At 41.1% G+C, this 27263-nt stretch overlaps 2 protein-coding genes across 4 annotated transcripts in view; both read right to left on the bottom strand.

Annotated features, from left to right (window-relative positions):
- Positions 1 to 8583, bottom strand: part of lpin1 (lipin 1) — a 30104-nt gene extending 21521 nt beyond the window's left edge. For 2 of the 3 annotated variants that reach the window (XM_035652453.1, XM_035652455.1), the window contains exon 1: positions 8079 to 8583. In XM_035652453.1, coding sequence (XP_035508346.1) covers positions 8079 to 8156 — 78 coding nt within the window. In that variant the 5' untranslated portion in view covers positions 8157 to 8583. Of the gene's footprint in view, positions 1 to 2498; positions 2658 to 8078 lie in introns of those variants that run through there. The other variant, XM_035652456.1, reaches the window with a different exon arrangement.
- An 892-nt stretch (positions 8584 to 9475) lies between these two features.
- greb1 (growth regulating estrogen receptor binding 1) lies at positions 9476 to 26743 on the bottom strand. Its single transcript, XM_035682166.1, has 33 exons — positions 26563 to 26743; positions 26326 to 26433; positions 25668 to 25844; positions 25170 to 25352; positions 23342 to 23455; positions 22839 to 22976; positions 21693 to 21854; positions 21410 to 21532; positions 20172 to 20357; positions 19802 to 19938; positions 19221 to 19497; positions 18961 to 19089; positions 18683 to 18877; positions 18295 to 18492; positions 17978 to 18161; positions 17639 to 17822; positions 17373 to 17509; positions 16910 to 17261; positions 16687 to 16802; positions 16276 to 16481; positions 15705 to 16140; positions 15173 to 15329; positions 14985 to 15087; positions 14588 to 14743; positions 14280 to 14416; positions 14019 to 14180; positions 13068 to 13272; positions 12784 to 12946; positions 12547 to 12665; positions 11827 to 12059; positions 11220 to 11420; positions 10852 to 10990; positions 9476 to 10606 (listed from the first exon to the last, which is right to left on the bottom strand). The coding sequence occupies exons 1-33, from the start codon at positions 26741 to 26743 to the stop codon at positions 10443 to 10445; spliced, it is 5862 nt and encodes a 1953-aa protein (XP_035538059.1). The 3' UTR covers positions 9476 to 10442.
- Between the last annotated feature and the right edge of the window lie 520 nt (positions 26744 to 27263).

Here is a 27263-nt window from a genome sequence, read left to right as displayed (position 1 = left end):
CTCTCTCTCTCTCTCTTTTCCTCGCAGGCTCAGCTTTATGTAAAATGAGCAGAATCTCTCCGGTTGAAACCTTTCTTTCCTCTGCGTGCTGAAATATGTGTGAGCTGCAGGGATTTACCCGCCATTCAGCCGTAATCTGACACAGCGGCAGCGCTCTGTGTTGGAAGTGTAGAGATTAGTGGATGGAGACGGGAGGAAATACAGTTCTTACTACAGTTCTTACTGACGTCCACATACAAGCTCCCGTACACCCCCCTTCCCCGTCCTGTCACAGTGATGCAGGTTGAGACCAACAGATCGGAGGTGCAGATCCAGATGTTGACCTTCTGAATGAGCTGCAGACCGAGGTGTCCCCACAAACGGTCCAGTGTTTAACATTCAGGAGGATCTATGAAATATAACAAATGTATATATAACATTCTCGGCTGTTTCCGTTATGAGCCGTTTTTATCTACAGACGCTTCGGGTCGATCTGAACGGGATCCTCTGGTTACAGCTCATTAATTGTAGGAATCGGATTGTGGGCAAACAATCTGTTGTGGATTAAAACTGCGTATCAAACCTCAATAGGAAATAATAAAATAAAAAATCTGACATTTCTGCTCAACGTTTGAGGGAATTTTGAGCTTAAATTCAGGAAGCTGGCTGGAGGTTTTGTGTGTCCGTGATTCATTCAGTCACCTCCGTCCTCTGTCTGTCTTTGTGTTGCCAGAGAGGGAGGCAGAGGAGTCAGAGGATGGAGGGTGAGAGAGGGCAGGGGACATTTACGGTTACATAACAGTGCTTTCAGCATCTCACAGCATCACTGCACATCCTATTTTTATAACACACTGCTCTCTCTGTCTCCACACACACACACACACACACACACACATACCCACACACACATTGTAACAGCGTGCCTATGGAACAGATGGCTCAATATTTTGGCAGACAATGTAAGAACATTCTAATGACATGGATGATTTGTTAATACCCATCAATTACTGTGAATCACAGACTGTGGCTCTTCTGCTCCAATGAGCAAGCATTATTCTGTTGTATATCAGGCCCTTGTGAGACGATCACCACAGTCTTGTTATAACCTGCCCAATACAGCTATTAATACTACAACTCTGTTATTAAACCAATGGATACACCGTGTACAGACTGAGACTTGTGGTACCCCAGCTGCTTAATTCACATTAAATTAAAGATAATTCACTTCCATTATTTAGGAGTAGCAACACACCTTAAAATCTGGACAAATAAAAGCAAAACTAGCTGCATGGGTAGTTGCTACATGAGTGAAAATATGTTTTGTTTGTCATTAAGGGTGAATTGACCCTTTATGTAATCTGCTGGTGTGACTTATTGCTCAATAACCTGGGAGTGGGACAGTGATTACACAATCATTTGACCCATTTGTCTCCCTTGTGCCTTTATTTTCTGGGTCTCACAAAACACTCACATGCACATGCACATGCTCATTCATGGACATGCCACAGACCTGATATCACTGTCAACATAAACCACGTGCAAACAGTTCGGACCATTCATACACACACACACATATAGATGCTCAAACACACACACAGGCACAGACACACCAAGTTCACTCTTCCAGTAAATCTCAGTTTAACAGCCAATCACAATGCTTCCCCATTATGTAACAGCCAATCACGAGACAGTTCAGAGGGTCATTCAGTGTCATTCAATGCAACTGCTGTATTGTTTTACTAAACAAAACATTAAAGGAACCTTTGTCTGAATAAGTGATTTTATTTCTGATTCTGGTTCATAGTCTGTAACCTCAAACCCCACAGAGGGCTCTTTGTTAAAAGTTAAAGCTAATATAAAACTTCACTTTCACTCCTGCCAGCCACAAGACAGTGACATGACAGTGAAAATACCCAATTTTAATAGAAAAAAAGAGAGAGGCAGACAGAGGTGACAGAGAGGCTGAGGGATTTGCAGACAGATGATGATGTGAAGGATTATCCAATTAAATCAATTTAAAGTGACTGGAGCAGCAGTCTGACACTCCAGGATTACTGACTCAGCAAGGACACACTGAGATCACTGTATTTCAATATGGTATACGATGTTTGCAATACAATTCAATGATATGACCTTACTCTATAAATAAGACATCTATAAATAAACGGAAGAAATGGAAGGAACATTTTTGTTGCATGGAAACATTGGTGTCGAATAACAAACGAGACAGAATGAAACATCAACACGAGCTCGATCATTTGATGATAGTATCATGTGTGGCCTGCGAGGCGACATGTAAACATCTGCACACGGGGTGAGGCTCCGCAGTGTGCACCGCAGCTCTGCCTTCATTCAAACAGCCGCACATTACAAAACGCACAACAACAAACAAGCGTGAGTGCAGACGTTCAGCCTCATAAGCCACTGAGTAAATACTGAATAAATAGGCAGTTAGGATATTAATATCCCCCTAACAGAAGGTTCCTGTAGCGCACAGTCAGAGCAGCAATCCTACTCACATTATTTATTGATGTCGTTCTTCGCTCCGGGATCTTTCCGCCATCCAAATCTTCCACCGAGCGCTCAGTCTGTACAGTTTCACGTCCCCAAATCAAACATTGTCCCAAACCATTTCCTGCGGTCTGATCTTAGATCTTGGGCTCGAGGCTGTCTCGCTATTTAAACCGCAGTTAAAATATTCCTCCCCCCCTCCTCCGGACGGCAGACAAACAGCGACCCGATTGGCTGAGCCGCCGCTGACGTCACGCAATGTTGACTGAAACTTTCCCTCCTAAAGTCAGTTTTATTTATGGTTATTACCTAAGCGTGATTTGATCCTGTTTCTGTATTGTTTTCTGTTACTTTAACTGATGTTAAGCTGATAGGCCGCTGTTGAATTAGGCTCAAATTATAATGGATTTAATATATATATATATATATATGTAATGGCTTTATTGATGGTTAATAATATATAATAATATAAATATATAATTAATAAATACTACCTTTTGGGTTGCCATGTTATTTTCATCCAGAGTGACACTTGATTTGTTGTTTAAGCTTTAATGAACCAGGAAGAACCCTCCCATGGACTGTTTGACCTATGACCTTCTGGAAAGGGCTGCAGGGCATCTGGACTCAAATTTAGGCTATTTATTAACAATTTATTCATGTTTACAACTGCAGACTTGGACTAATATGAATCCCTTATTTATGATTTACAGTATCATCATTCATAATGATAAACAACTTAAGAAACTATTGACTCTTTATTTATGACTTGCATATAAATAAGCCTACTCGACAGCTAGACAGATTTTTCACAACCTAGTTATTATTAATATATATATTTATATATATATATATATATAACTGATCTATTAAGCATTTGTAGATTTTTTAACAGTTAATTAAGCCGTTAGTTACAACCTGTAAACCCTTTATAAAGGGTGGCTTATTAGAACGTGGCACCTGACAAAAAATATCCTAATTTTAATCTTTCTGCTTATTTTTTCTGGTTAGTTGTCAGTAGAGAGAGTTTCTGAGGCTGCATGGGGGAAAATAAAATGCTTTGAAATTCATCACTTCCAATTTTTAACTGTGAGCAGAATAGTAAAGAACATGTGAAAATCCACACATCCAGCACATAGTAGCAGTGCTCATAAGAAAAATCTTGCCCATGCAGAACACAGCATATGCTTGTGCATACATTTCTCCCTGTGTGTAACTGAGAGAGGAGCAACAGTAAACACGATCTTGTTCTTATTCTGAAGAAATACAGTATGTTGAGCAGAGGAGACAAGAATAGCAGTGGCATTCAGAACTCGAAGGCATCTGTAGTTGTGCAATGTACTGACTGTGTCTCAGTTTTCAAAATGTACATCTACCCACCAGCCCTGACCAGCGAGGCCAGAGCAAGATATTGTTGGCGTGTTCATTATTCTTATTTTGCTTTGATTCCCAAATGGTGGACTTCACTTTAGTAAATTAAGAATGTAGCGCTTTCAACGTTTTTAACTAAACATAGCTTACTGTAAAACTTCTAATAACAGCCCAGGCGTTTTCTGCTTAAATCACTGAACTCTCCCTGCCTTTATTTTGGACAGGCATCTATTTGGGACAGACGTTTAATTCCTTTAGCACAAAACTCTTGCCAAACAAAGATGGAAACACCATCTTACTGTGCTGCTTCTTCTGAGTTTCATTCAGCAAATTTGACAATCTACAGCTTTAATTTCAGGTTGGACTTTTTTATCTGTGCCACTGCCATGAATGTGAACATTGTTTCACAGCAGCTGAAGACGGACGTCACATGACAATAAATAAATCTGAATGAATTATACTTTGATGCTCATAGTTTCTGTAAAACTAGGCCTCTAATTGAGACCTGTCTTTATTTGTCAGAAAGTGTGATGATTTCTTGTGGTATTTGAGTGGCCCTCCTATGAAATTACAATACCAGCAGTTACCCCAAGCCAATTTGAGTTTGAGACCCGTGAACTAAGCTAACTAGCTGCTGGCTTCAGCTTTAGCTTGAAATGACTCAATCTTAACCTATGGCAACAACTCCTTTAAGAGGAAAATATCAAAGGTTAAAGCAACAGACATGTCATTCAACACATTCTGATGATGGCAAGTGATAAAACTTGCAATGTACGTATTTAGGATGCCACGTGTAACGTCCGCACATACAAACAATCCTATTGTACTTTAAAAAAACATGCACTGCGTATTAAGGTACCAGTTTGCAACGTGTAGAGCACTGTACACATTTATATAGAAGGCTGCAGACTAACAGAGATACAAGCACAGTGACAGTAAACAATACAATATCATGACAATGTGTCTGTGTGAGAAAGATACAGACACAGACAGACAAGCTGGCTAAACAGAGTGCAGCAGAGTATGGGGGTGACACGGATCAATCAGATTAATCAGAGCATCAGTTTTATGCTGGCAACAGACAAACACTTCCAGACAGGCTTAGATCTGCTCAAATGAACATGCAAATGTTGACACACAACATGCAGGGCTGCAAACCAGATTTCCTTCAGGATAACAATAAAGTTACAGTTCTAAACATTGCTGCTGCACAAACAAACACAAGTGATTTTGTTCCACTTCACAGAACATTTTATCAAACGATACCATTTTTAGTGTTTTTCTTAACTGTTAATATACGTTCCTGACTCTGTAATCAGATTATAGTAAGGTTATATAAGGTGCTATTCTCTGACCTCAGATTTGAGTCTGGACACAAAGTTTCCACTTTAGAAAAACAAACACAAAAGTCTCCCCTGGCCGAGTCCCCATGGCTTCTGTTGATGTTGCTCAATGATTCTAAGAAGAAGTCCCCCTGAGTTACACTCACATCCAACTATTCCCACCTCTGTGTGTTACTCTAGACCTTTTTTAGAGAGAGAGGTAGTAACACAACACAGACACACAGTAACTTTCTCAACATGTGTGCACTGAAAGGAGAAGTAGATGGAACATCTCTTGAGGAATGTGGGTTTTGAGAGAATGTGTGTGTGTGTGTGTGTGTGTGTGTGCATTAAACTCCAGTCACAACATGCAATACAGTTCATGACTCTCTGGATCAATTTCAACTGTCAATCAATATATACACACATATTTGCAATGTGTCACTGTTGAACATGTGATTATTTCCTTTGTCACAGTCACTGACGGACACACACAAACTATCAGCACCAGGCAGCCAGAGAAGGAACAAGGACACATGTGTTGGGTTTTCTAAGAACTAGTTATTCATCAGAGAGCAAAGAGTGGCCAACTAGGTGGGGAGAGTGAGGGGAGAGGCGGGAGACAGAGAAAATAGAGGAGAGTAGGTTAGAGAATGTGCAGAATGTTAAAGTTTGTGTGGATATGGAGGAGTGACAGAGAGAGGAGGTTGTAGCTGTGACAGAGGAGAAAAAGGTTCATTCACACAAATTATGTTTTACAGTAAACACACACACACACACACTTGTAATGTAATATCTATATTCAAAGTAAGTGGATTTATAAGTGGATTAGCAAAATAATAATGCTTCATTATTTTCACTTTATTTATTTTTAATATAATATTTCAATAACAAAATCCACCTACCAGCACATCAGAACCAGAATCAGAATCAGAATCAGAAATACTTTAATAATCCCAGGGGGAAATTATTTTACATCTATCCAATTAACACATTATATCTTAGTTCTACATTAACTTCTACTTCCTTCCTGGGCTAAATCTCATTTAATTTTTAGAGCGTCACAATGGTAAAAGTGTAGGAAATGAGACTGTAAACACCGACACATACGAGCCTTGACTTCTGGGTGATTTCAGGAATTTCATTAATTCCAGTACATGTGAGGCCATGTGCTTTGCTTGTTTGTGTGGGCAGGTTAATATTTGCTCTTTGTATGCATGAACTAAGTGTTTATGTGTGCATGTAGATATGTATGTGTCTGTTTAGGATATGTCTGTGTGTGTTTTGGCTGATATGCTCTTTACTGCCCTGTCACCTCATGTCGGACACGTGAGAGGGAGAGAGAGGAAGGAAGACAGTGGTTTGCTCGGACAGGGGGTAGCCTGATCTCTCCCAGGAACTCTGTGAGGTCAAGAATGCATTCATTTCATCTCCACGGAGACGGGGGTGTTATTGGGGGGATGGGCTGCACAAGCCAATCAGAAGGCAGTTTGAGTCACACATTACAACTGAACTATACAACCCGCCCCCAATGTGGAGTCCTACCAGACATGCTCCAAGGCTTTAGAGAAATCTGTATAAGGACCACAAAGTCACAGCCCCCAGTACTGTTTTGACATGTCTGACATATGATGGAGCAAATATCTGCCTTACGGTTAATTAATAGAAGAACACCTTACCTACTTTTCACCTTTAGAGAGAAAAGCACATGCTGTTAGCGTAGCCACTGGAGAATAGATGAAATACATCCTCTTATATAATGTGCAGTAGTTGTCACATTCCAAGGTTTATTAGCTTAATAAATGGGTTTTCATTTTGTCTTGCGTACATAGACACTGTGTTATCTTTAGCAATATACAACAAGATAGAAATTTCTTTAACAATTGAATTCAACAATCAGCATAATTAGAGCATAACATGCAAAAGTGTCTTCCTACAGACTCACATTGACTTATATTTAAAATTTGACGTCTCATCAAACATATAACAATTTCAGATATTAATTGAAGGACCTGAAGACCGTTTTACATATAGTTTAAGGTTTCACAAGGTTCATTTAAGTTTGTATTTATTCTAAAAAGGTAGTAAAATGGACATGGGGAATATAAAGCAAGTAGTCTTTCCCACCCAAACATCTTTAAATTCTGGCATTAATTAACTTCAGTTAAAAATCAGCTTCAGGCACATAATGTAAAGGAGGAAGAGGAAATGTGAAGGTGCTCTCTGAGTCCAGAGAGACCCCTGCATAATGGAACTGTTATGTAATAGCTTCCCTAGCTGTGGTGTAATATGCCTTTATAAGTACCTATGTGGGCTTAAGGTCATGTGAGAAGATATGAGCTGTTGATCTAGCACATGGTTATACCACCCACAAACACATTCGAAAGAGCAGAACCAGCACACACACTGAGAACTGGCTGTACAACAAAGGGACACAAACAAAGACACACATGTTCACACTTGTGTTTCTCACAAATACAAACACACACACACACACACACACACACACACACACACAATGATAATGTTTTTTGACCACAGTGTTTTTAAGGACACTGTTAAGGACAAGTGCTTAGAGACCTTTTATGACGCAATAATAGAATAGTAATGCCTATAAAAAATATGGATTGGTAGACAGAATAGATATGAAAGATGGGAGTGTAATTGCTTTAAAATGATTGCTTTCCTTAATTGATGCAGTCTTTGTTTAAAGTTTTTCTTAAATATTAATTAAAACAATAAACCCTTGATATAATACTTCAGATATAATAATAATCTGAAGTACAAGACACAGCTCAGAACAATGGCAGTTTTAATAACTGTTTTTCTCTTTACCTATATTTCTCTGCTTATCTCATTTATACAGAACATACACTATGAATTTAGTTTTGTTACCAAAGACCAGCTGTCATTGGGGCCGTCATCCTCACTGTAGCTACTGAAGACTCGCTCTTGCTCTTCCATGTGGGTCATGGCTCCGCGTCCATGTCCGCACAATTCACAATTCTGAGCTCCTTTTACAGACTCTGTAGTCTGTGTTGTGGAGAGAATCAGCCAGGATATCTGAAGCAATCCGTGTAAGACGTCCAGGCAGATATCTTCTGAAAGAGTTGCAGAAGTCACGCTGGAGAGAGGAGCTGCTCTGGCTTCTGAGATTCTGAAAAATCTGCGTATTGGTTGTTGATTCTTTCTTGGGTCAGTTCTCTCTAAAATATTTAGTGTACTTGTTTCACTAAGTCCAACAATACTTCTCAACAGATGCAAGAGTGCCGTTTGAACTCTGTTTGAAGATCCTATTTGACTTATTTTGATTAAATTTCTTCAAGATCGTGCAAAGCTCCTCTGGGTGGTTCTGGAAGAGTCCTTTGACTCTTATATCTGTGGGACTGTTTGAGTTGGTGGTTGCTGCTTGTGCGACATGCAGTGAGCGTTTTAGACTAAATTTATCAACAAGTGTGTTCTGGGAAAGGACTACTTGGAGGAAATCTGAGAGGGTCCAGAGTTGTTGACGCCACAATCTCCACACACACACTCACAGTCCAGCAAACATAGACACATTGTGGACTTGTGCCAACTGATGACATATGCCTACAAGCTTTATAAATTACACATCAATGAAGTTTTTCTGGTGGTGTTTTCCTTCAGAACATTAAAAAAACTATTTATGTTCTATGTGTTTCTGTTTTTATTGTGTGTAAAGCACTCAATTGGCTGAGAAAACTTTTTCGGAAGCACCCAGACACCAGTGAACTTCCACGTGAGGACGGAGGGAGCATCTGAGGGCAGCCAGTCATTAAAGAGTAAAGTTTGCCACTTGACTCTCTGTTTGTAATACTGAACTTTAGAGGCTCTGTTTGCGGTCTCAAATATCACCTGAACACTGGCACTACAGGACACAGCTCTGCCAGACGAGCACAATATTCTTTTCGGGTATCTGGGTCTGTTTCAGCCAGGCTGCCTTTTACAGTGTAGATTCAAGCAGTTCTGGCAATGTAGAGAATATGAAAATGTGTTTTATGCACGTCACAAAAGGTTACGCAAACTATACTTGGCAATTCAAGTTGGATAAATACGCGCTATTCTAGTAAGATTGGTCATCAGTCATATAATATTACGTAGAGCATAGATTAACTTTGTTTCTGCTGTGCTTCAGTGATAGACAGTAACAGAAAGTGTGCAAACAGAAGGCAACACAAACACACACACAAAAGAAGTGTAAAATATCTGTACATTTATACAATTAAAGGCATACCAAAGTGTACATTATAAAATGCTGACAACACTTGGTGGATTTGTGTTTCTTTAGCAGTTACAAATAAAATCCTCATGCAGTCTATGGAGCATAAAGCATAACAAATGTTCTACATACAAACAGAGTACTTGTACACACAGTTAATAAGTACTTTTTTTTACATACAGCAAATCTGACAAAATATATTCAAAATATTTCATATGGAAAAACTGACATGCAAAACAAACCTCTACCTTTAAAATGTTCCAATAGAAATGTTTGTTGCCAAACAATGGCTACCATTGCACACAAGTTATTGTGTTTACCCTTTTTAAAAAGCTTCTCATATTGTGTGCACCTGCAAGCAAGTGTTCAGAAGACTGTGATATTGCAATAAAAATTTTAATGAAGAAATACAAAAGCAGCACCTGCAATTTTAGTCTAGTGAGAAAATAATCCATTAAATTTCATCTTTGATGCTGTATTTATCAAGAGGTGTTTTTATCACTGCGCTCCTCTAAAATGGTTATGTTTTAGAAAAAAGTAAGTTCTAGTGGATCAGAAAAATGTAAACAATGTTAACAAACTGGTGTTTCCTGAACAATATTTTGCTAACTCACGGGATAACCAAGACTTTATAAAGGCCACACAGAAAATATATTTTTCAAAATTATTTTCCTCTTGTTTCCTTGGCCAAAACACATTAAATATTTTCAAAGATCATGACCTTTACCAGATGAATGTGTCCGTCTTGATGTTGGCAGCCTAGAACGGGGGCTCCCCTCCAAATCCTATTTGTGTGTGTGTGCAGTGATGTAATAATCAATGTTTCATATTCCATACCCATTCCACTGGGTTTGGGTAATATGCATCTATCATGCAGTCTACTGTATTTTGCATAGTTTGCACTGTCCATTCATGTCCAGTCATGTCATAAAAAACACTGTGGTACATTTCCTCTCTTTGGCACTTAAAGTGAATTTAAATCTGACTGTAACTTTGTAGCCCACTGTATACCTGTGTTTCAACTATATGTGTTTTCCAGTCAGAAAGAAGAGCGGTCGGTCCTCCTTGGCGTTGGCAGTCTGGAATTCGTCGCTGAGCCTGAACCTCCACTCCTCCTCGAGCTCCAGCCTGCCCACCGTCTGCCTCAAGGAGCTACGATCTGCACTGATGACACACAGAGTCGCACCTACAGGGAGGCAGACAGGAGGGAGAAGGATAGAGACTTTAACTATGAATGCTTCTTCTTCCCATGTGGTAATATTTTATTTTTGTTACAAAAATGCTACATGTTTCACATTTAGGCATTCAGATATGATGTATAGCTTGCTCTGTATAGTACTTTTACTCAAAAATATATCATTGCATATGTGCTACCTATAACACACAGGCCGATATATTTTTTCATTGTCTGCATGTGGTCTGCCTTTGTACCTTTGAGAAAAGAGAACTTCTTGAGGAACCCAGGAGTCACAAAGGAGTCGGCGAAACAGAGGAGAAGGCCACTGAACAGCAGCCCGGTGGTGCTGATGTTGAAAGAGTGAGGCCTGGAACTCACAAAACACACCGTCACCTGCAGGATGCAAGTAGAGTGTGACTTTTAAAAACTGTATGTTAGAATTTATTTGTATATGGACCTGCACTTATTTATCTAGAGGTTAATAAGTTACGACAAAGAGGCTTTTATTCTGTGTATCCATCTCTTTCTGTCTGTAACAAAGTCCATATCGAGATTTCCAACCATCTACATGCTTGTTGTGTGTGTGTGTGTGTGTGTGTGTGTGTGTGTGTGTGCTGTATACCTCAGGTCCCAGGTTGAGATAACAGTCCACAGACAGTACAGGGTGTGTGTAGTTCTTGGTGCTGAGTGGAAACAGCTTCTGGCTGGTGTGTTGGAGGTACTTTTCCAGGAGAAGCTGAGCCGGTGTAGCCAAGAAAAGGTGCTTGCTGTCTGGGGCACAGACGTACTGCGAGGGCCCCACTGAGGTGGGAACATCTGTCATCTGGAAACATTTCAAACTATTTTTTAATAACTGTTGTTACCATATACCTTTGTAACTAAAATATCTTTCATTTACTGTCACATGCATTCATTATTCATAGCTATGTTCATTGCTAGAAAGATGAAACCATATAAATCATACAGGTGATGAACTGTTTTGGAAGCCTGGAGCTGAAAAAAGTTTTATTTGGCATGCAAAAATTAAATTTATTTGAACAATAATTTGTTTGTGAGGATAATGATTGAACCCGTTGTTGTTCCTAGCTGCAAAGGTGGTGTTATATATTGTGTAAATGACTATACAATGACTATACAAGTAAAGTAATAATAATTTAATTAAATATTCTTTAAATCCGTTTCTTTATTCTGCTCATTAAGTGATATAAGATTGTGTCTTCAACATCTACCTTGGTCTTGATAATAAATGTCCTGTATCCTCCTATGGCAATCTGCTTCTTCATGACGCTGAAGCTGTTAAACCGGCAGACGAGCAGTCCGGCACTGTGTAGCCTCAGGGTGAAGTCCACATCGTGACAGGTGAAGCGGTTCTGGTCGTACTGGACATTCTGACTCCGGTCCACATTGAGGAGGAGGAAGTCATGAAGGTGACCTTTGGAGAAGGGCTCCTTCTGTTTATTACCTGGATGAAACAACATTTATTTTAATTACACTTAATTCTTCATTACATATATAATGTCAGCCTAAGTGTTACATTTTGTTACAGGCTAATGGGGGTTTGTTCAAAGATATGAGATATAGTTTGGAAAATATCTGTAGTCTTTGAGGTTAAGACGTAAACACTGATGTGACGAAGACATACCAATCTGTATCTGCAGTTGAGATCTTAGACATCTACAACAAGTAGAATCTTTCCAGAATGTTTCAACGCACATTGTTATTATCCAGTGCAGTCCAATACAACAGCCTTGCAATAGGTTCTACCTCAGTGAAGCTTATAATATTTTCACTCAGACTCTATGGTCATTTTTGAGGATGTAGTTTGACATATTATACAATGTTATTGATATTCTGTGCCATGAAACGAAAATATAGTATTTACAAAGACTGACATGCAGTCAAAATGTTTCTTGACTTTTCAAGGTTTCTGACATTGTGACCCCCCTGACCTGTGAGTGCACGGCTGCTCCACTTCCTGATCCCGCACAGTCCGTAGTGGGCCAGGTCTGGACAGGCCTCCATATGCTGTAAGACCTGCTTCAGTGACACAGCATGCTCCACCGGACCACTAACGACAGCAAAAAGCAGTAGTTAGGTTAAACCCAACTCATAAAATGAAAAAACATACTCTAAGTTCTCCTAATTTGTCCTATACTTATTTGTATAAATAATATGTCTTTATGTACTTGCGTGCGTCCAGGTCCACTGTGTTCCACATAACACAGGAGTCATCAGCCAGGATGATGAAGGGCCAGACGTCACCTGCTGGGCCCCCACCCTCCAAACGCCGACTGCGTTCCAGCTCCAAGTTGTGATACGAAAGCTCTTTAATCAGGAAGTGAGCAGCACCTGCAAGACAATGTGGATCAGTTATTAAGGTGGTGGATTGTGAAAGACAGTTGATATTGACATTTTAGTACTGCATCTGTCTGTATGACTGCTAGGAAAGAAGGAAGGAATGCCTACATACCTATTCCAGCTCCATTGAAGACAGTGGGCAGTACCAGCATGATGTGGTTGGGCCAGTACTTCTTATACACAGCCATCTCGTACTCTTTGACCACCAGGATATGTAGATGTGAGGCTCCATCCATAGCGTGGTACAGGTTAAACAGACCATGCTCATGACGGCCGGTGGTTGGGGTAAAGATTGGACTCTTGATGCAGTCTGGGCTCTGGCGAAGTGGAAGAAAACAAAAAGTGGAAGAAAATGAAATACTTGAAAGTATTTAATGTAGTACCTTCATACATTTAGACATTTCAACATGATGTCAAAAAGGCAAAAAGAAAGGGAAAAGTAATGAAGTCATCAATGGTAACACACATTTGAGCATTTGACAAGTATTTAAGTATTAGCTGCAACTATGATGACAATTCATCAAATTTTTAATGAGAGAATCTGGGCCATGACCTGTAGGCTACAGCAGCAGTTTCAAAAATAAGATCTGGGGACCTCCGAGGGTCTACAAAGATACCGGATGCAGAAAGTGAACACCAGAGGAATGGTGATGATATGATCAGATGTCTTGTGGCTCGTGTGCTGATCATAGGATTTTTTTTTAGTGCTTTGATAAATGTACAAATTATCTTCCTAAACAGAAATCTGCTGTGCACATATTTTTAAATGAAAATAAATAGGAACCACTCAGCTACAGTTATCCATTTACAATTTAAACCATAGTCTAGCCTGTAGCACCACCCAGTGGAGCTCAAGGATGTTGCACTGTGGGTCAACTGCAAATCACCACTTCAGTTCAACAGCTATATGTTCTAGTATATGTGTTTGTGCCTAGGCAAGATTAACTCAAACAGAGACTCTGGTGAACAGCTAGTTCTTTTCTGGAATAACCAGCATAATCTGCTACTTTATTATGTTTCACTCTTTACATGAGCATTTGTAGTTCATTAAGGAAGGACTTACCCAATCAGAGGTGAGAGGAAGCCGCATGCTCTCTAGCTGGCCTCCTGATTGGCTGAAGCTGAAGTAGTGCTCTTTCGACTTTGGGATGATGAAATAGAGCTGGATCTCTTCCCCAAGCAACAGATGGGTGAATGTAAAAGCATGCAGCGTTGACTCATACATCTGAATATAAGATTAGAGAGGACATACAACATCAGCTATGACATTTACATTTCAATCGCAGTGTCATTCATCAGATTGTGTTTGTAGTGCTCTGCTGACCTGGTATCTGGGGTTGAAGCCCAAGTACTGATGACACTGTTCACAGTGGTGGTAGGTGTTGTAGGCCGCATATTTAGACAACTTGATCCGGGATGTTCGCCTACGTAGGTACACGTCCTCCTGGCGCACAGGGTTTCCTTGGAAAGACAACAGGGGTAAAGACAGATAAGGACACTTGCACAATATAAAGGTGACTTTTGAGGAAAGGTCTGGATTTGTTTTTTATAAGCAAAACAAACATTTAGAAAAGATATACTTGTGGTTTTGTGTTAATATATTAATTTGTGTGTTTTTCTAACTGTGCCTACCGTCAGCACTGGGTTTATATCCAGGGCTATAGACAGAGCTGATGTCATCATATTTGGGGTCATGGATGGTGTATTCAAATGGCATCGTCTTCATAATGTCTGGGTTTGGCCAGGAAGCACTGGGTGGGTGGTACTGCACCCCCTCCACATGGGCACCTAAATACACAACACATTCATATGAATTACACAAGAGTTAACGGCACGGTGAATATTGAAGATTAGAATCTATTTCTGACAAAATCCTAGATACCATCATATGATTTGAGCAGCAAAACATTGAAAACAGAAAAGGGTTTTGGAAAAAATTGAAAATGCACTAAGGTGTTTAAAAAGCCTAGACTCTGTGATTATCATAGTGCAGGAGAAAAATGGCAGCTGCTGCTGCACATATACTCACTGTAGTTGATGTCTTCTTCATCATAGATATCTACCTCCATCAGCCTGATAAGCATCCGAGACAGAATACCCAGGAAGTGCAGGTAGGCTTCTGTCTTACCCACCTGACCATGGAACAAAAAATTGGAAGTCATTGTAAATATACAGCATCGAGTTTGAAGAAGAGTAAGAAATTGAGACAGAAAGTACCTGTGGGGGTCCACTGAGCAGCAGCCTACGAGGGTGAAAGTTGTCACTTCGTCCTTCGGTGCAATTGCTGCTGTCCATGTGATAGGAGCGGGGGACCGTCCACTGGCGATAGTACAGTGACTGTTCTGTACATGTCATCATCTTACTCAGCAACGGCCTGCACACAAAGCACATAGTTTAGAGTTATATTTCTCCTACTGAGACTTTTAGCGTCAGATCTTTCCAGGAAAACTACATTATAGAACAAAACTACATGTCCATTCTGGTTATAATTGAAAAATGGAGTGATTGACAAAAAAGACAAATTGACCATTTGGTGGTCGGCCTAAATTTAAGCATATTGACTATTTTTGATGAATTTGGACAGCAGGTTTTCAAGTTTTCAATTTTACTGTATGTGTTAAAATCTTTTCATCATATTTGCAGTCGGTTACAGTTGTAAATAATATCAGAGTTGTATTACATCCATATATTTGTCATACTATATATAGATGTGTGAAAAAAAACAATGTAAAAAGTATATTGGCTTTACCTGAAGCTGCTTGCCCATGCGACAGACATGTGCGGCAGGAATGAAGTACACCGTGGAAGTCCGCTGCTGTCACTGGCTGTGATAATATCGTACAAGGCATGGGGTAGGAGCACAGAAGGCGGGCGACTCACTCCTCGCGCCCAGGAGCAGCTCAGGTGAGGAGAGGAGGCTTGTGGGGACAACGACCCAGAGGAAGTTGATTTGGAGTGTTGGCGACCAGACTGGGCAGAGGGAAGTGGCTGAGGTTGAGGATACTGAAAAGACTGAGACGGGGGCTGGGGTTGAACTTGAGTCTGGGATTGTGAGGGAGACTGTATGGTGTCCGCAGTCCCTTTCTGGACATTTGGAGAGGTGGTGCTTTGGGTAGGGAAGGGATCCAAAGCTCCACTGTCTGGGCATGACTGGAGCTGCTGGCTGGATGACAGAGGGGAGTCCCCTGGAAATGGAAGAAGGAAACAGAGAGTAATAAGAAAATAATAAATTAACCACCAAATCAGTGAACATTTCACACATTTTATTTGTTATTTATTATTTATTTATTTTTAAAAAATCAACTCTTGTGCAATCTCACCGTTCTCCTGTCCCTCCTCATCCTCATTGTCAGTACTGCTAAGTTTCTCTGCGTCACTCTCCAGCAGGTCACTTCCCGGTCCAGGGTTGTGTGGGGGTCGTGACTCTGCCCTCACTAGATAAGCAGCCAGTCCTAGCTCCTGTTCGAGAGTAGTGCGCTGAAGGTAGGAGCAGTTTATCACTCTAAGATCACAGTACTTCAGTGACCTGTGGGAAGAATAAATTCACTGTTTAAACTCCAGATTACTTTTGTTAAAGCTTCTGTGGCTTTCCTGCTTATTAAGTAGTAGATATTGATAATCTTATTATTCTTACACATCAAACCTATTTTCGCTCACACGGTTGAGAACAAACTGTCAAGAGATTTTAGTTTACAAGTCAGGGAGTTAGGATCAGAACTCAGTGTGTGTACCTCGGCAGTGATTCTCCCAGTGGCTCAGCTCCTGACAGGATCAGGATGCAGGGAAGGGCCTCGAGTTCCAGGTATGTCTGAGGAACCCAGGCAGCATCCTGGATCTTCAGCCATGTCTGCAGGACACAAATACAAGTAACAGTAAACACACAAGTCAGTCATTCAGTGTCGTCTTATTTCTCTACTTGGGAGCTGATCAATCCATAAAATGATTTATCCCCACCTTGATCTGGTCAGTGAAGCTCTGCCCAATGTTCAGAGCTTGGTTTGGATTCCCCAGTATGATTTCAAAACTCTCCTCCAGACCCAGCTGCCTCCTAACTCTGGACAGCCGTCGGTGGGCCCATGCAGCCAGAGCCAAAGAGGGGATCCGAAGCAGGACCATGTGACCGTGGTGGGCGGGACACTGCTGGGCAGCAGTAAGCAGTGATTGTACAATCTCCATGGTCTCCACAGAGGTGTGTTTGTTGAGATTGTGGGAGCCTCCAATTCTGCCGGATGCAGCCATCAGAGCTACGCAGTAGTGTTGGATCAAAACTGTAGTCCGGATCACAGCACTGTGCAGCTTAGGGAACCTGTGAAAGAGAGAAGGTAAGGTTCTTCTTGCTCCATTTATTGTGTCAGCCTGCAAGTAGTTCACATTGGTTTGTAAAGAAGGGTGTTTGTTTAGGTTAAACATGTGTTACCTTTCTTCCAGGGCAGATGCCATGCTTTCAAAGGAGGAATCGTAACGCATCAGAGGCAGGCTGCTTCCTGAACGGGTTGACTCTAAAAGCTCTGAGACACCAAAGTACCTCGTCCTCTCGTGATATAGGTCCACATCCTACACACGTTACAGTTAAGCACAAGTTCAAGAATAAACTCCCAATCAATAATGTGTGTCAACCTTGAGATATGTGCCACTTGTGTGTGTTAATACAGAGTGTGTATAACCAACAGACTTCTGTCTTACATTACTGAATGCAGAGGGCCAGTGGATCTCGTTGTAGGGGCTGATGCGGGTATACTGTGTCTGCAGAGCGAAGGGGAAGGAGGTGACGTGGAGAATTAGGATGTTTGGAGCATCTCTGACCTGACGCGAATTTAACAGCTGGTCCACCAGACCCAAACTACTGTCTGGGCCACTGCAGGAGCCACTGCATGAGAGAAAGTGACAGAGACTCAGAAAAAAGAGAAAACACACTTGATTGCTTTGTTGATGCTCTTGTTGCTCAAGGGTGTCTAATGGAAAAATAATGAGCCAACACAGTAATCATTCTGCTTCTGCTCTCATTTTCTCTCTCATACACACCTGTTAATGTCCCAGTGGGCGTGGTCATGGACCAGGATGTAGAGTGTGTAGGAGTTGCTGTGAGCTTCCTGGATGAGGCTGTCAATTCGTGCCTGAGCGCTCTGATCCATTTTGACCACGTAACGCTCAGCCTCCCGTTGAGACACACCCTCCTGATCTAAACCCCCAAGCTCCTCAAGGACACCTGAGGTACACAGAGAAGAGAAGGGTATTACAGGTCAACATAAAAACACATCAACGTGTTATAGGCACACGCACAGAATAAAATGAAAAATCTTCTTGTCTTTGTGCTGACAGAAAAGAGCCATGTAACTAACCAGAGCTGCAGAGGTGGAGAACGGTTTGCTGAAATGTGACCTCCGAGGGCGGGACCAGGATGAGGAAGCTGACCCTGTCGAAGGAGCCAAGGTCTAGGTTCTGTGTGCTGGAGTCTGCTATGGCACAAACATGGGACAGCAACTTTCTGGCCACTGCCAGCTGGATGGGCCGAACCTCACGCCACTGTACAGAGTATTCTGCACACATACAAACACCAATTCATATCATCATACATAATAAGATTTTTAAAAATACACATTTGCTGGCAAAAGGATAAAGGAATGTGAAAATACATGCAGATGTTTTTCAAAAGGTATTTTCACACTGTGGTGAGACAAGTAAATTCATTCCATATACAATGCACACTTCATCCTGTCTGTTTCTCACCTGAACATGTGTCTTTGGGACTTGGTGCTCTATCTTTAGGGCTGGGTGATTCTTTTGAACACTGTGTGTGTGAATCCTTTGGACTGTGTGTGGTTTTAAGACTCCTCTCTTCAGCTGATTCCTGACTACTGGTTAAGGGAGATGGCTCATTGCTGTCCACAGTGGCACTATCCAGCAGGGAATCCAAATCACCATCTGAGGACAAGACAGGCACACATTAATATGCCTGTTCTGCACGCACAAATGTACATGTAAAAAAAAAAGGCAGTCAAAAACACCTTGTCCGAGTGAATTGCAGTAGTGAATGAGTTCCTGGGCAACATTGGTGGATAGCTGGTGGTTGATTTCTTTAAGACCCTCACTGGGAGAGTACATACTCTCTGCCAAGGCACGACACTGGTGTTTACCTGCAATACACACAAACACACACACACACACACACACACACATAACCTGAATTATACTCCTGCTTTATTTTTTTTGTTTAATTCTTAGGCCATGATGACACACCACACACATATTGAGACACAACTCCCACCTGTGACTACCACACAGGATTGTGTTTCCTGTCCCGGTGCAGTGACAATAATGACCACGTAGTTGGTGTTTTCAAACCGTCCTTCCATTAGCCTGCCAAAGGTTTGCTGGATGCCTTGAGCCAAAGATCCGATTTGCTCCCCCATCACCACCACACCCTCTCCACAGGAAGACGCAGCCAGCTGGGCGAGCCAAGGGAGTTGGCTGGGGGTCAGGGGTTGTTGGCTCTGGGGAGGTAAGGAGAAGTGCTGAGGGAGCCCAGGCAGGATGGATGCGGTCTGGAGAGTAGAAAATGATGACCATTTATTTAGTCAGTATTTGTTTCTGTACTATTCTGCATGAAGAGGAGAGCACTTTAAGCTTGACGTGAAGGGAGACAAGAGTAACACTTTCTGTTATGTTAAAAGGGCAGACATTGGGAATTTTCTACAGCCATACATAAATATTAATGTATCCTAATGCCTGAAGCATAAATTTCACTTATTTGAATTCATAATTTTCTTTAGTTCTTCTTCTTAAACTTTAGTTATTTTTCCTCAAACCAAACATTTTGTACGACACTTTTAAGATGCCCTGTCTCACCTCTAAGCCATAGTGCCTCCCTTGGGTGGCTGGTGTTTGAGGCTGCTGGTACTGTCTGATCTCACTGAGGTGGGACTCCCTCCATGATCTCATGAATATCTGCTCCAAGTCTTCTATCAGGGGCACCTGGTCAGGGCCTTGGGTTATTATAGATGACAGACAAAGAAAAAAGTGAGTGTGGTAATATACAAAAATACAACAATAGTTTTATAAAATAGTTAGGTTTGAACTTGATTTATTAACTGTTGTCCAGTCTGTCCTCTAGTGGCCATTATGAGGCTTAGCAATTGTACCATGAAAGCTCAATCACTTGCCTCCTCTCTGCAGTCCTACTGAACTTTATTCTGGAAGAAGGTTTTACGGGTTTTACCTAGCTGAACAAGGTAGTAGACTGTGAGTAGAATCTGCATCTCAGTTGACAATGGCTGAATGGGTGATGGTCCATAGTGCTGGTAGACTCTGGGGAGTGTCTGGGAGCTCAGGTAACAGCTCTGGAGCAGAGAACTGACAAGCACTTCACTGACATTGCCAGTCAGCTGAGGAAGTGGTCCATGACCTGTGTTAATAGAGGTAGAAAATAGAATAGATGAACACAGTGAGGTGGTTGTTCACTCAGCCAATCCCTTCCTCCTCCTTTCCACATGTTGAAGTGTCCTTGGGTGAGATGCTAAACTCCAAATTGCTCCTATGTATATGGATGGGCAAGTTTTGGACAAAGGTATCTGCCAAATTATTGTAATGTAACAAATGGATTGAAACAGAGCTTTGACCGATGGTTGAATGTTAAAATGGTCAAACACTTACAATGCTCAAATGTAGCTTGTGCAATCAAACTGTTTTTATAATAAGAAAAGGATGAATATATTTTATGTTACGTGTTAGATTTGACTTTTCTGTTCACGGGTATATTGTTTGTTTTTGTTATTGGTTTGTTTCAGTTGCCGTACAGAATTCTAATTCTGCAACAAACCCAAACAGATCTCAGTCAAGACTGGCAGAAAATCTACTCCCAAGGGAGAGAGGAACAATAGTAGTTAGTAATAGTATACGTGATAAGAGTCACAAAGAGCAGCTAAAAGTGGAGGAAAAGATGGGAAATGACAAGATGGGTGGATGGTGAGGGGAAGGGCAGATGAGGTGATGAATGAGAAGTAAAAACAGAAAGACAATAAAAGTTACACCAGATACAGGAAGTGGCTGAGGGCAGAGAAGATGGAGAGGGAAGGAGGATGAGTTGACAGGTGATACAAATGGGTGAAAGGGGTGGAGAGGAGGGGATGAGGGGAGGGCAAAAAGGCTGAGAAACAGCCTCTGGTGTTGGCTGACCTCTAACCTGTGAGGAGAGGAGAGCTAAAATGGCCATCTGTTGGGTGGATACTGCAAACCTCACCTATTCACCTGCTTGAGAAAGTCCAGTACTGACAGCTGGGTGGAAAATAAACACCAAACACCAGCTAGTCAATAATGACTTGGCTGAGTTAGTCATGTCTGTCAGAGGAACTAATGATCTACTTTGACAATCAAGTCTAAAACTGCATATGGTGGCCGCTGAAGAAAAAGAAAGTGCATCATATCATCATAAATCACTAATGTAATTGGTCATCTGACCTTTAAAGATGACAGGTTGCAGTCTGCAGGTGTGTAGCAGCTGATCAGGGATTGTTACAGACAGCCCTGGAGGGGAGAGTGGGGTTAAGGACCCCTGCGATGAACTCAGTGGGGCTGCAGTCTCTGGAGAAAGCACAGAAATACATTTACACATTTACACATACAGAAAAAACTTCAAGACATACAACTGTTTTATTTACAGATATAACAATAAATAAATAGCTCCAAACATAATCTTCTCATATGCTTCTCCACTGTCTATATATGTCTGTTCTCTTTTTACCTGATCTGGATCCATTTGTGATGACAGAGGAAACTGATAATGTTGATAAGGCTGATGAAGATGGTGGTGTCTTCACACTGCTCTCTGGTAGACTGTTGGCTGATGACTCAGGCGACCAGCCTTTGTGCCTCTTTTTTGGAGGTCCAGCATTTGTATGTGGCCCTGCAGGATAGAAAAAAAGACCACATAGCTTATTAGCTTAAAAGTTTGTAGTTTACACCTTAATGTGTACACATATATATATATTCTTTTTTTCTCTTTCGCAATTTTGCTCAGCTAAGGGAACTTAAGATCTGCTCCTGCTTCAATATTTGTCACTGCAATTTCATTTTTAATTTTTATTTTCTAATTCTAATAACACAAATCAACAGAACACACCCTAAATTATGTTTTAGGTTGGACTTCAGTTGATACAGTAAGGGAAACCAGCTGTATTTTAGCCATACATTAACTTGTCTCTTCCTCTTCCTCTCTGTTGAAATGCAGTAATAGGGAGACACATAAAAGGTCCACTAGTTAAAAGGGCAATGAAAAAAAAAACAACACTGACAGGAAGGAAGCTTTTCATTCAGTGAGAAAGCAGGAAAAAAGATGAGACAGAGAGGGAATTTTACAACCCTGGTTAATAGAGGTGACAGACAAGAGGGAGAGGGAGGGAGAAAGACATAGAGACAAAGGACAACCCCCAGCACACAATGCAGCTGGCTGGCTTCTGCATAGCAGGGGTGTTATAACACACACACACACACACTGCAACTGCTGGTGGTGGTAGGAGCTCTCCCTTTCAGAGGTGTGAAGATACCCATGGGAGAGGTTTAATGATAACAGGCACAACCACGTTTACAAGAAACCAGATACTGGTGAGAAATCCCAAAGTCAGACTATTATGCTAAACATTAAATGAACAACAATACCTTACTTTAGTTTAGCTTAGGTTTTGGGGGTTTTGTATGTTGGGTGTAGTTTTAGTAAGACACATGAGGGCTAGCAAAGCGGTTTCAACTATGTTTTTCAAATATTTAAACTAAAACTCCACACAAACATTAAGTAAAATTCTAATTATTAATAAAAGTGGATAACAGTTTGATACATAAATAAATGGTCAATAAACCTCTCTAATGATGAGTTCACAGGCACAATCTGTACCTGTAGCTGAGGGTCTCCCAGGCCCTGACTGATTCAAAGGTGGCTGGGCAATGGAGGGGACAGCATGGTTGCCGTTTGTCAGCGACTGGGGAACGTCAGCTATTTGTGGCAGACCAATTGGGTCCACTTGGGATCCTGCTGTTTACAGAGAAATATAAAGAAAAAAGTATTAATAATATTCATGAAATATATTTCTGTGATTATTACCTTTTGCCTTCATTCTCTGTTACAGCTGTTTTAAGTGAGATATGGTGTCTGTCAACAACTGTTTGCACTGCCATAATGTATGGCAGTCAAACCAGAGTCACTAGTTAGAAACAGTAAACCTACATCTTTTCATTCATCTTTTGGACTCAAGAATGCAAACAAATAGCCAAGACAACAGAACAATATTCAATGAGAACCCTGGTATTAACATGGCATTCTCAGATTTTATATTCATGTGTGTCCAGATTTCTGCGTGTTTGTGGTGTGTAACTTGTATAGCTTTTGGTGTGTGTTACCTGTGAAGCTGCCAGGTGTGTGTGATGGGTGAGTCAGTGCCATGTTTGGTGGCTGTTCATCTGATGTCACATGTCCTTCTGAGAGGCTGGACGCCATCTGTCTCATCCTGCCATCTGAAACACACATAGACACATAATTTGATATCTAAGGTGACAGCAGAAACTGCACAGTTGCTAGCTTATTGCAATAACATAGTATTGATGTGTGTCTGCAGTCATATGTGAGAGCAGAGGTATGTTTAAATGAGTAAACTGAGTAAAGCCTGTAACCCACTCAGATTTAGAACTATGGCCTGATGTAAAAAGACCTGTTCAGTAAAGGTATCCAGATAACTCAGTAACCTGCTACTTGAAACAAACTAGACTTGTAATTCTACACAGCTCAGCGATGTCAGATAGCCAGCAGATGAGTGAGTAAGTGAATGACTGGTAGGGGAATGATGGATGTCTCTATTTCAATCTGCAAGAACCACATTATGAAAGCTAGGGTCCAGGAAAAGTTTATGTTTTTTTTTTTTTGCCAGGAATTATTCTTATTAGTCTTAAAAACGACAATCAAAGTAGATTACCTGACAGGTAGCATAATTTCTATTTATTGTAGACATTAATATACCAGAGTTTTGACTTCTTTTACACTACACTCTTAAGCTTTTTTTATTTTTCTCTCAAACAACTGCAGTGAAAGAAATTTAAGCCTTTATTCAGTGAAGGTTCGCTGAAAGAAAGCCTCTCTTTTGCAGGAAAGTCTGATCACATTTGCACATTTACACATTCATATATCGAAGCTGCCCACTGCTGGCCACTGAGCAGCTCCACTGGAGCGGTTCCTGTTAAGGGCTTTGCTCAAGGGTAATGGGAGAGGGGCAAGTGCTGCTTCTTCACTTCTACCACCTTCTAACCTTCAGACCACCACCAAGCAAACACAACAGGACACAGTTAGAAACACAGAGAGAACACAAAATCTATACAGTTAGGGTCTCTAAGGCCTTTTCACCAGGTGGTGTCCATTCACAGCATTTCAGTTCGATGGGTTAGCTCCAGGCTGTGGCCTATGTGGTCTCACCTTTCACCTGTCCTTAAGACTTTACTACTTGTCCATCTGGTCATACCCGTACATCAGGGCTTGATATTTACTTTTGTCCTCGGTGTACCGCAGCTGTCTCAAACTCTACTTTCAAATGTCTCAGACGTAACCACAATTGTCCCAAATTGAAGTTCTTTTTTCATTCTACATAACAAACATAGTTTAATAACTTTGTTTTTGTATTCAGGTGATTGTAAATTAATAAAAACATAGTATATACTGCATATAATACTTTTATAATACCGCCTCCTAAATGTTTCACACTGGATTAGATTTTGACCACTGCTTTACGTTCACAACTTCCTGATCAAAACAAGTCTGATTTTGACTGATCTGTACTACTTCTGTTATCTACATCTACATTATTGTTCAGAACAATGCTGTTATATTCTGCATAATGGCAATAAGGCCAAAAACGCAGAGTATGATTAAGACTTGACTCTTCCCAGCATGCATGCATGTATGAAGGTCTTTCCATTCAGTTAATTAACTCATCCCTACAGTCATCTGAAGGTGGCAATGTTTTCTATTTGCAGTCTCGCCTAGTGCAATGTCAGAGAGCGATAACACACCCACACTCACAGTGGTTACCTTTGTTAAATGTAAGACAACCTTTAAACACTAGGATGCATTTATTTGTCTTTATCATATCAGAATGTTATTACCATTCATGAAAAATGAGTGTATGAAATTTTAAATCTGAGAACCACTTCAGTTGCCAAATACAACACATGTATCTCTTACCATGTCCCCTCCAACAGATGGGAGCTCCTTTCACCACCACACCCTGGTTGTTTCGGTACAGATGGTACTTCAAGTGCTTCTGTTTCTTGGGCTGGGTGCTGAGCTTCAGGTTAATGTGGTTGGAGAATTCTGTGAAATAGCGAAAGCCTTTCTCTCCACAGCCTATACAGTTCCCAGAGAAGCCTGGAGAGAGCAAACATACAGAAAATGTATAATTACCTCACGCTGTGTTTTATGTATTCCTACAGTCACACATGTAACCATCTCGATAATGTCAACTTTAGCGTAATAGGCAGTAATAGGAGTAATAGTATTTTTTAAATGTGGAGCTGTCCAATCTCCTCTGTAATTACCACAAAACATATAATAAAAAATAAATGTTCCTCATCTCAATCTTGGAAAGAAAGCAATAAAGATTTTTTCCAAATTGTTGAACTATTCCTTTTTTTCAGTCCTAAAGGAATATTTCACTGCGTCTCTGTGAGTCTCCTGCCTTACCCAGCAGTGCATTGTGACCCCGTTCGTCTGGCAGGAAGCGGCGGTCCACGGCACACACCAGCAAGTTCTCAGGGAGGGAGGGGGACTTCACCCCAACTAACATGAACCCAGGAGGCACATCTAAGGGATCCGATGCCAGCGAGGACAGACGCAGGTCCCTTCCCGCTTGACAGAAGCCTGTGGGGAGGAAAAGACGAGGATAGGATTTTCACAAAACGATCTGGTAGCTTTTCTTTTCTTCTTTTTCAATACATTTTTGGGGGCTTCGAATTGCCTTTAATTGATAGTGACAGCTGTAGAGTGACAGGAAAGGGTGGAGAGAGAGAGAGAGAGAGAGAGAGAGAGGATGACATGAACCCATGGCTGCATTACATCGTCTCCTCCCAACTACAACACACAACCAACCACACTCACAAAACCATAAACCTGACCCTTGCAAATTGTGTGACTAAATATCCAGCAGAATGTGAAACCAGCCACACTCATAGTATCTCCCTTTCATCATTAGCATGATGGCCAGTGTGCCTGTGTGAAAATGCACATCTCCTGGTGCCAGTTGTGATTGTAATGCAGAACGAACTCTCAATAAATGTGTCTCAGGGGGTGTATGATTTTTAGATTTTTGAAGCACATACTGTATGTGTGTATGTGTACAAACCATCTGTGGTGCAGCATCCCTCAGGTGGGGGCTTCATCTGATAGGGTATTGGAGGGCTGTTAGACTCAGAGCCATCTTCATCATCCTCATCATCATTCTCTGTACGGCCTGTTGGGCACATACACAAAAAAACACACAGTTTTAATGGGAAACAAGAGCGACAAGCAGATACAGACGCATTAAATGAATAAAGATGTCAGGAGGAAATAAACTCTTCTGCTGAACTCATTATCACACCTTCTCCTTTGCATCCATGGAACCCACCATCATGTGCCAGTGGCTGCTCTGTCTCGAGGTATAGCTGTGAGAAGACAGGTCGAGGCACAACGGTGTTCGACCTCAGTGATGCTTCAATGGAGTTATGGAGGACTTCCTCAAAGCGTGTGGTCCGCAGCTGGCCCGCATAAGAGTTCCCCATTGGTGTCCTGTAAAAACGCAGTAACCTTTTGAGGGACACTCGAAAGATATCTGCAAGTTGACAGTATTTTGTTTTTGTTTGCATTAATCATTTACCAAAAGTCATGCTTCGCTGCTTTCAGTTGCGGCACTGTAAGTACAGATTTGCCTCCCTTTCCGTTATATTGTATGATTCAGTATTAAAACAGTGGCAGTTTCAGGTTTGAAAACAAACAAGAAATTAATAAACAGAATTTATCCCAGTAATATCTGATCAACAAGGTGCTTTGTGGCAAAACAGAAAAAACATTCAGTATGTGTGTATGTGTAAAACAGACTGTTTACACTTGTTGAAGTCCTCTGACAATAAGAATAAATGTGCTGCTTAATACTGTCAAATCTAAACCACACACAGGCACATTCACATTTTATGCACCAATGAACAGACGCAAATACTGAAATCAAGAAACACATGGACTAACACGGAAACACACACAGGCTCACACACACATAAACAGTGGTTACTCATGGATGGCATCTGT

This window comes from Morone saxatilis, unplaced genomic scaffold (assembly GCF_004916995.1).
Source record: "Morone saxatilis isolate NCDOM2014 unplaced genomic scaffold, NCSU_SB_2.0 Contig11, whole genome shotgun sequence".
Classification (NCBI taxonomy): domain Eukaryota; kingdom Metazoa; phylum Chordata; class Actinopteri; family Moronidae; genus Morone; species Morone saxatilis.
This window is presented reverse-complemented; position numbering and strand designations above follow the sequence as displayed.

What these genes read in the sequence shown, in the direction of transcription:
- greb1 (XM_035682166.1), bottom strand. Translation starts at nt 26,743, where the DNA reads ATGGGGAACTCTTATGCGGGCCAGCTGCGGACCACACGCTTTGAGGAA. An exon ending in TTCCTCTCACCTCTGATTGG is followed by an intron (nt 13,273 to 14,018) that starts GTAAGTCCTTCC and finishes CCACTTCGCCAG; the next exon opens with AGCCCAGACTGCATCAAGAG. An exon ending in GAAGTTCTCTTTTCTCAAAG is followed by an intron (nt 10,607 to 10,851) that starts GTACAAAGGCAG and finishes GCCTCCCTGTAG; the next exon opens with GTGCGACTCTGTGTGTCATC.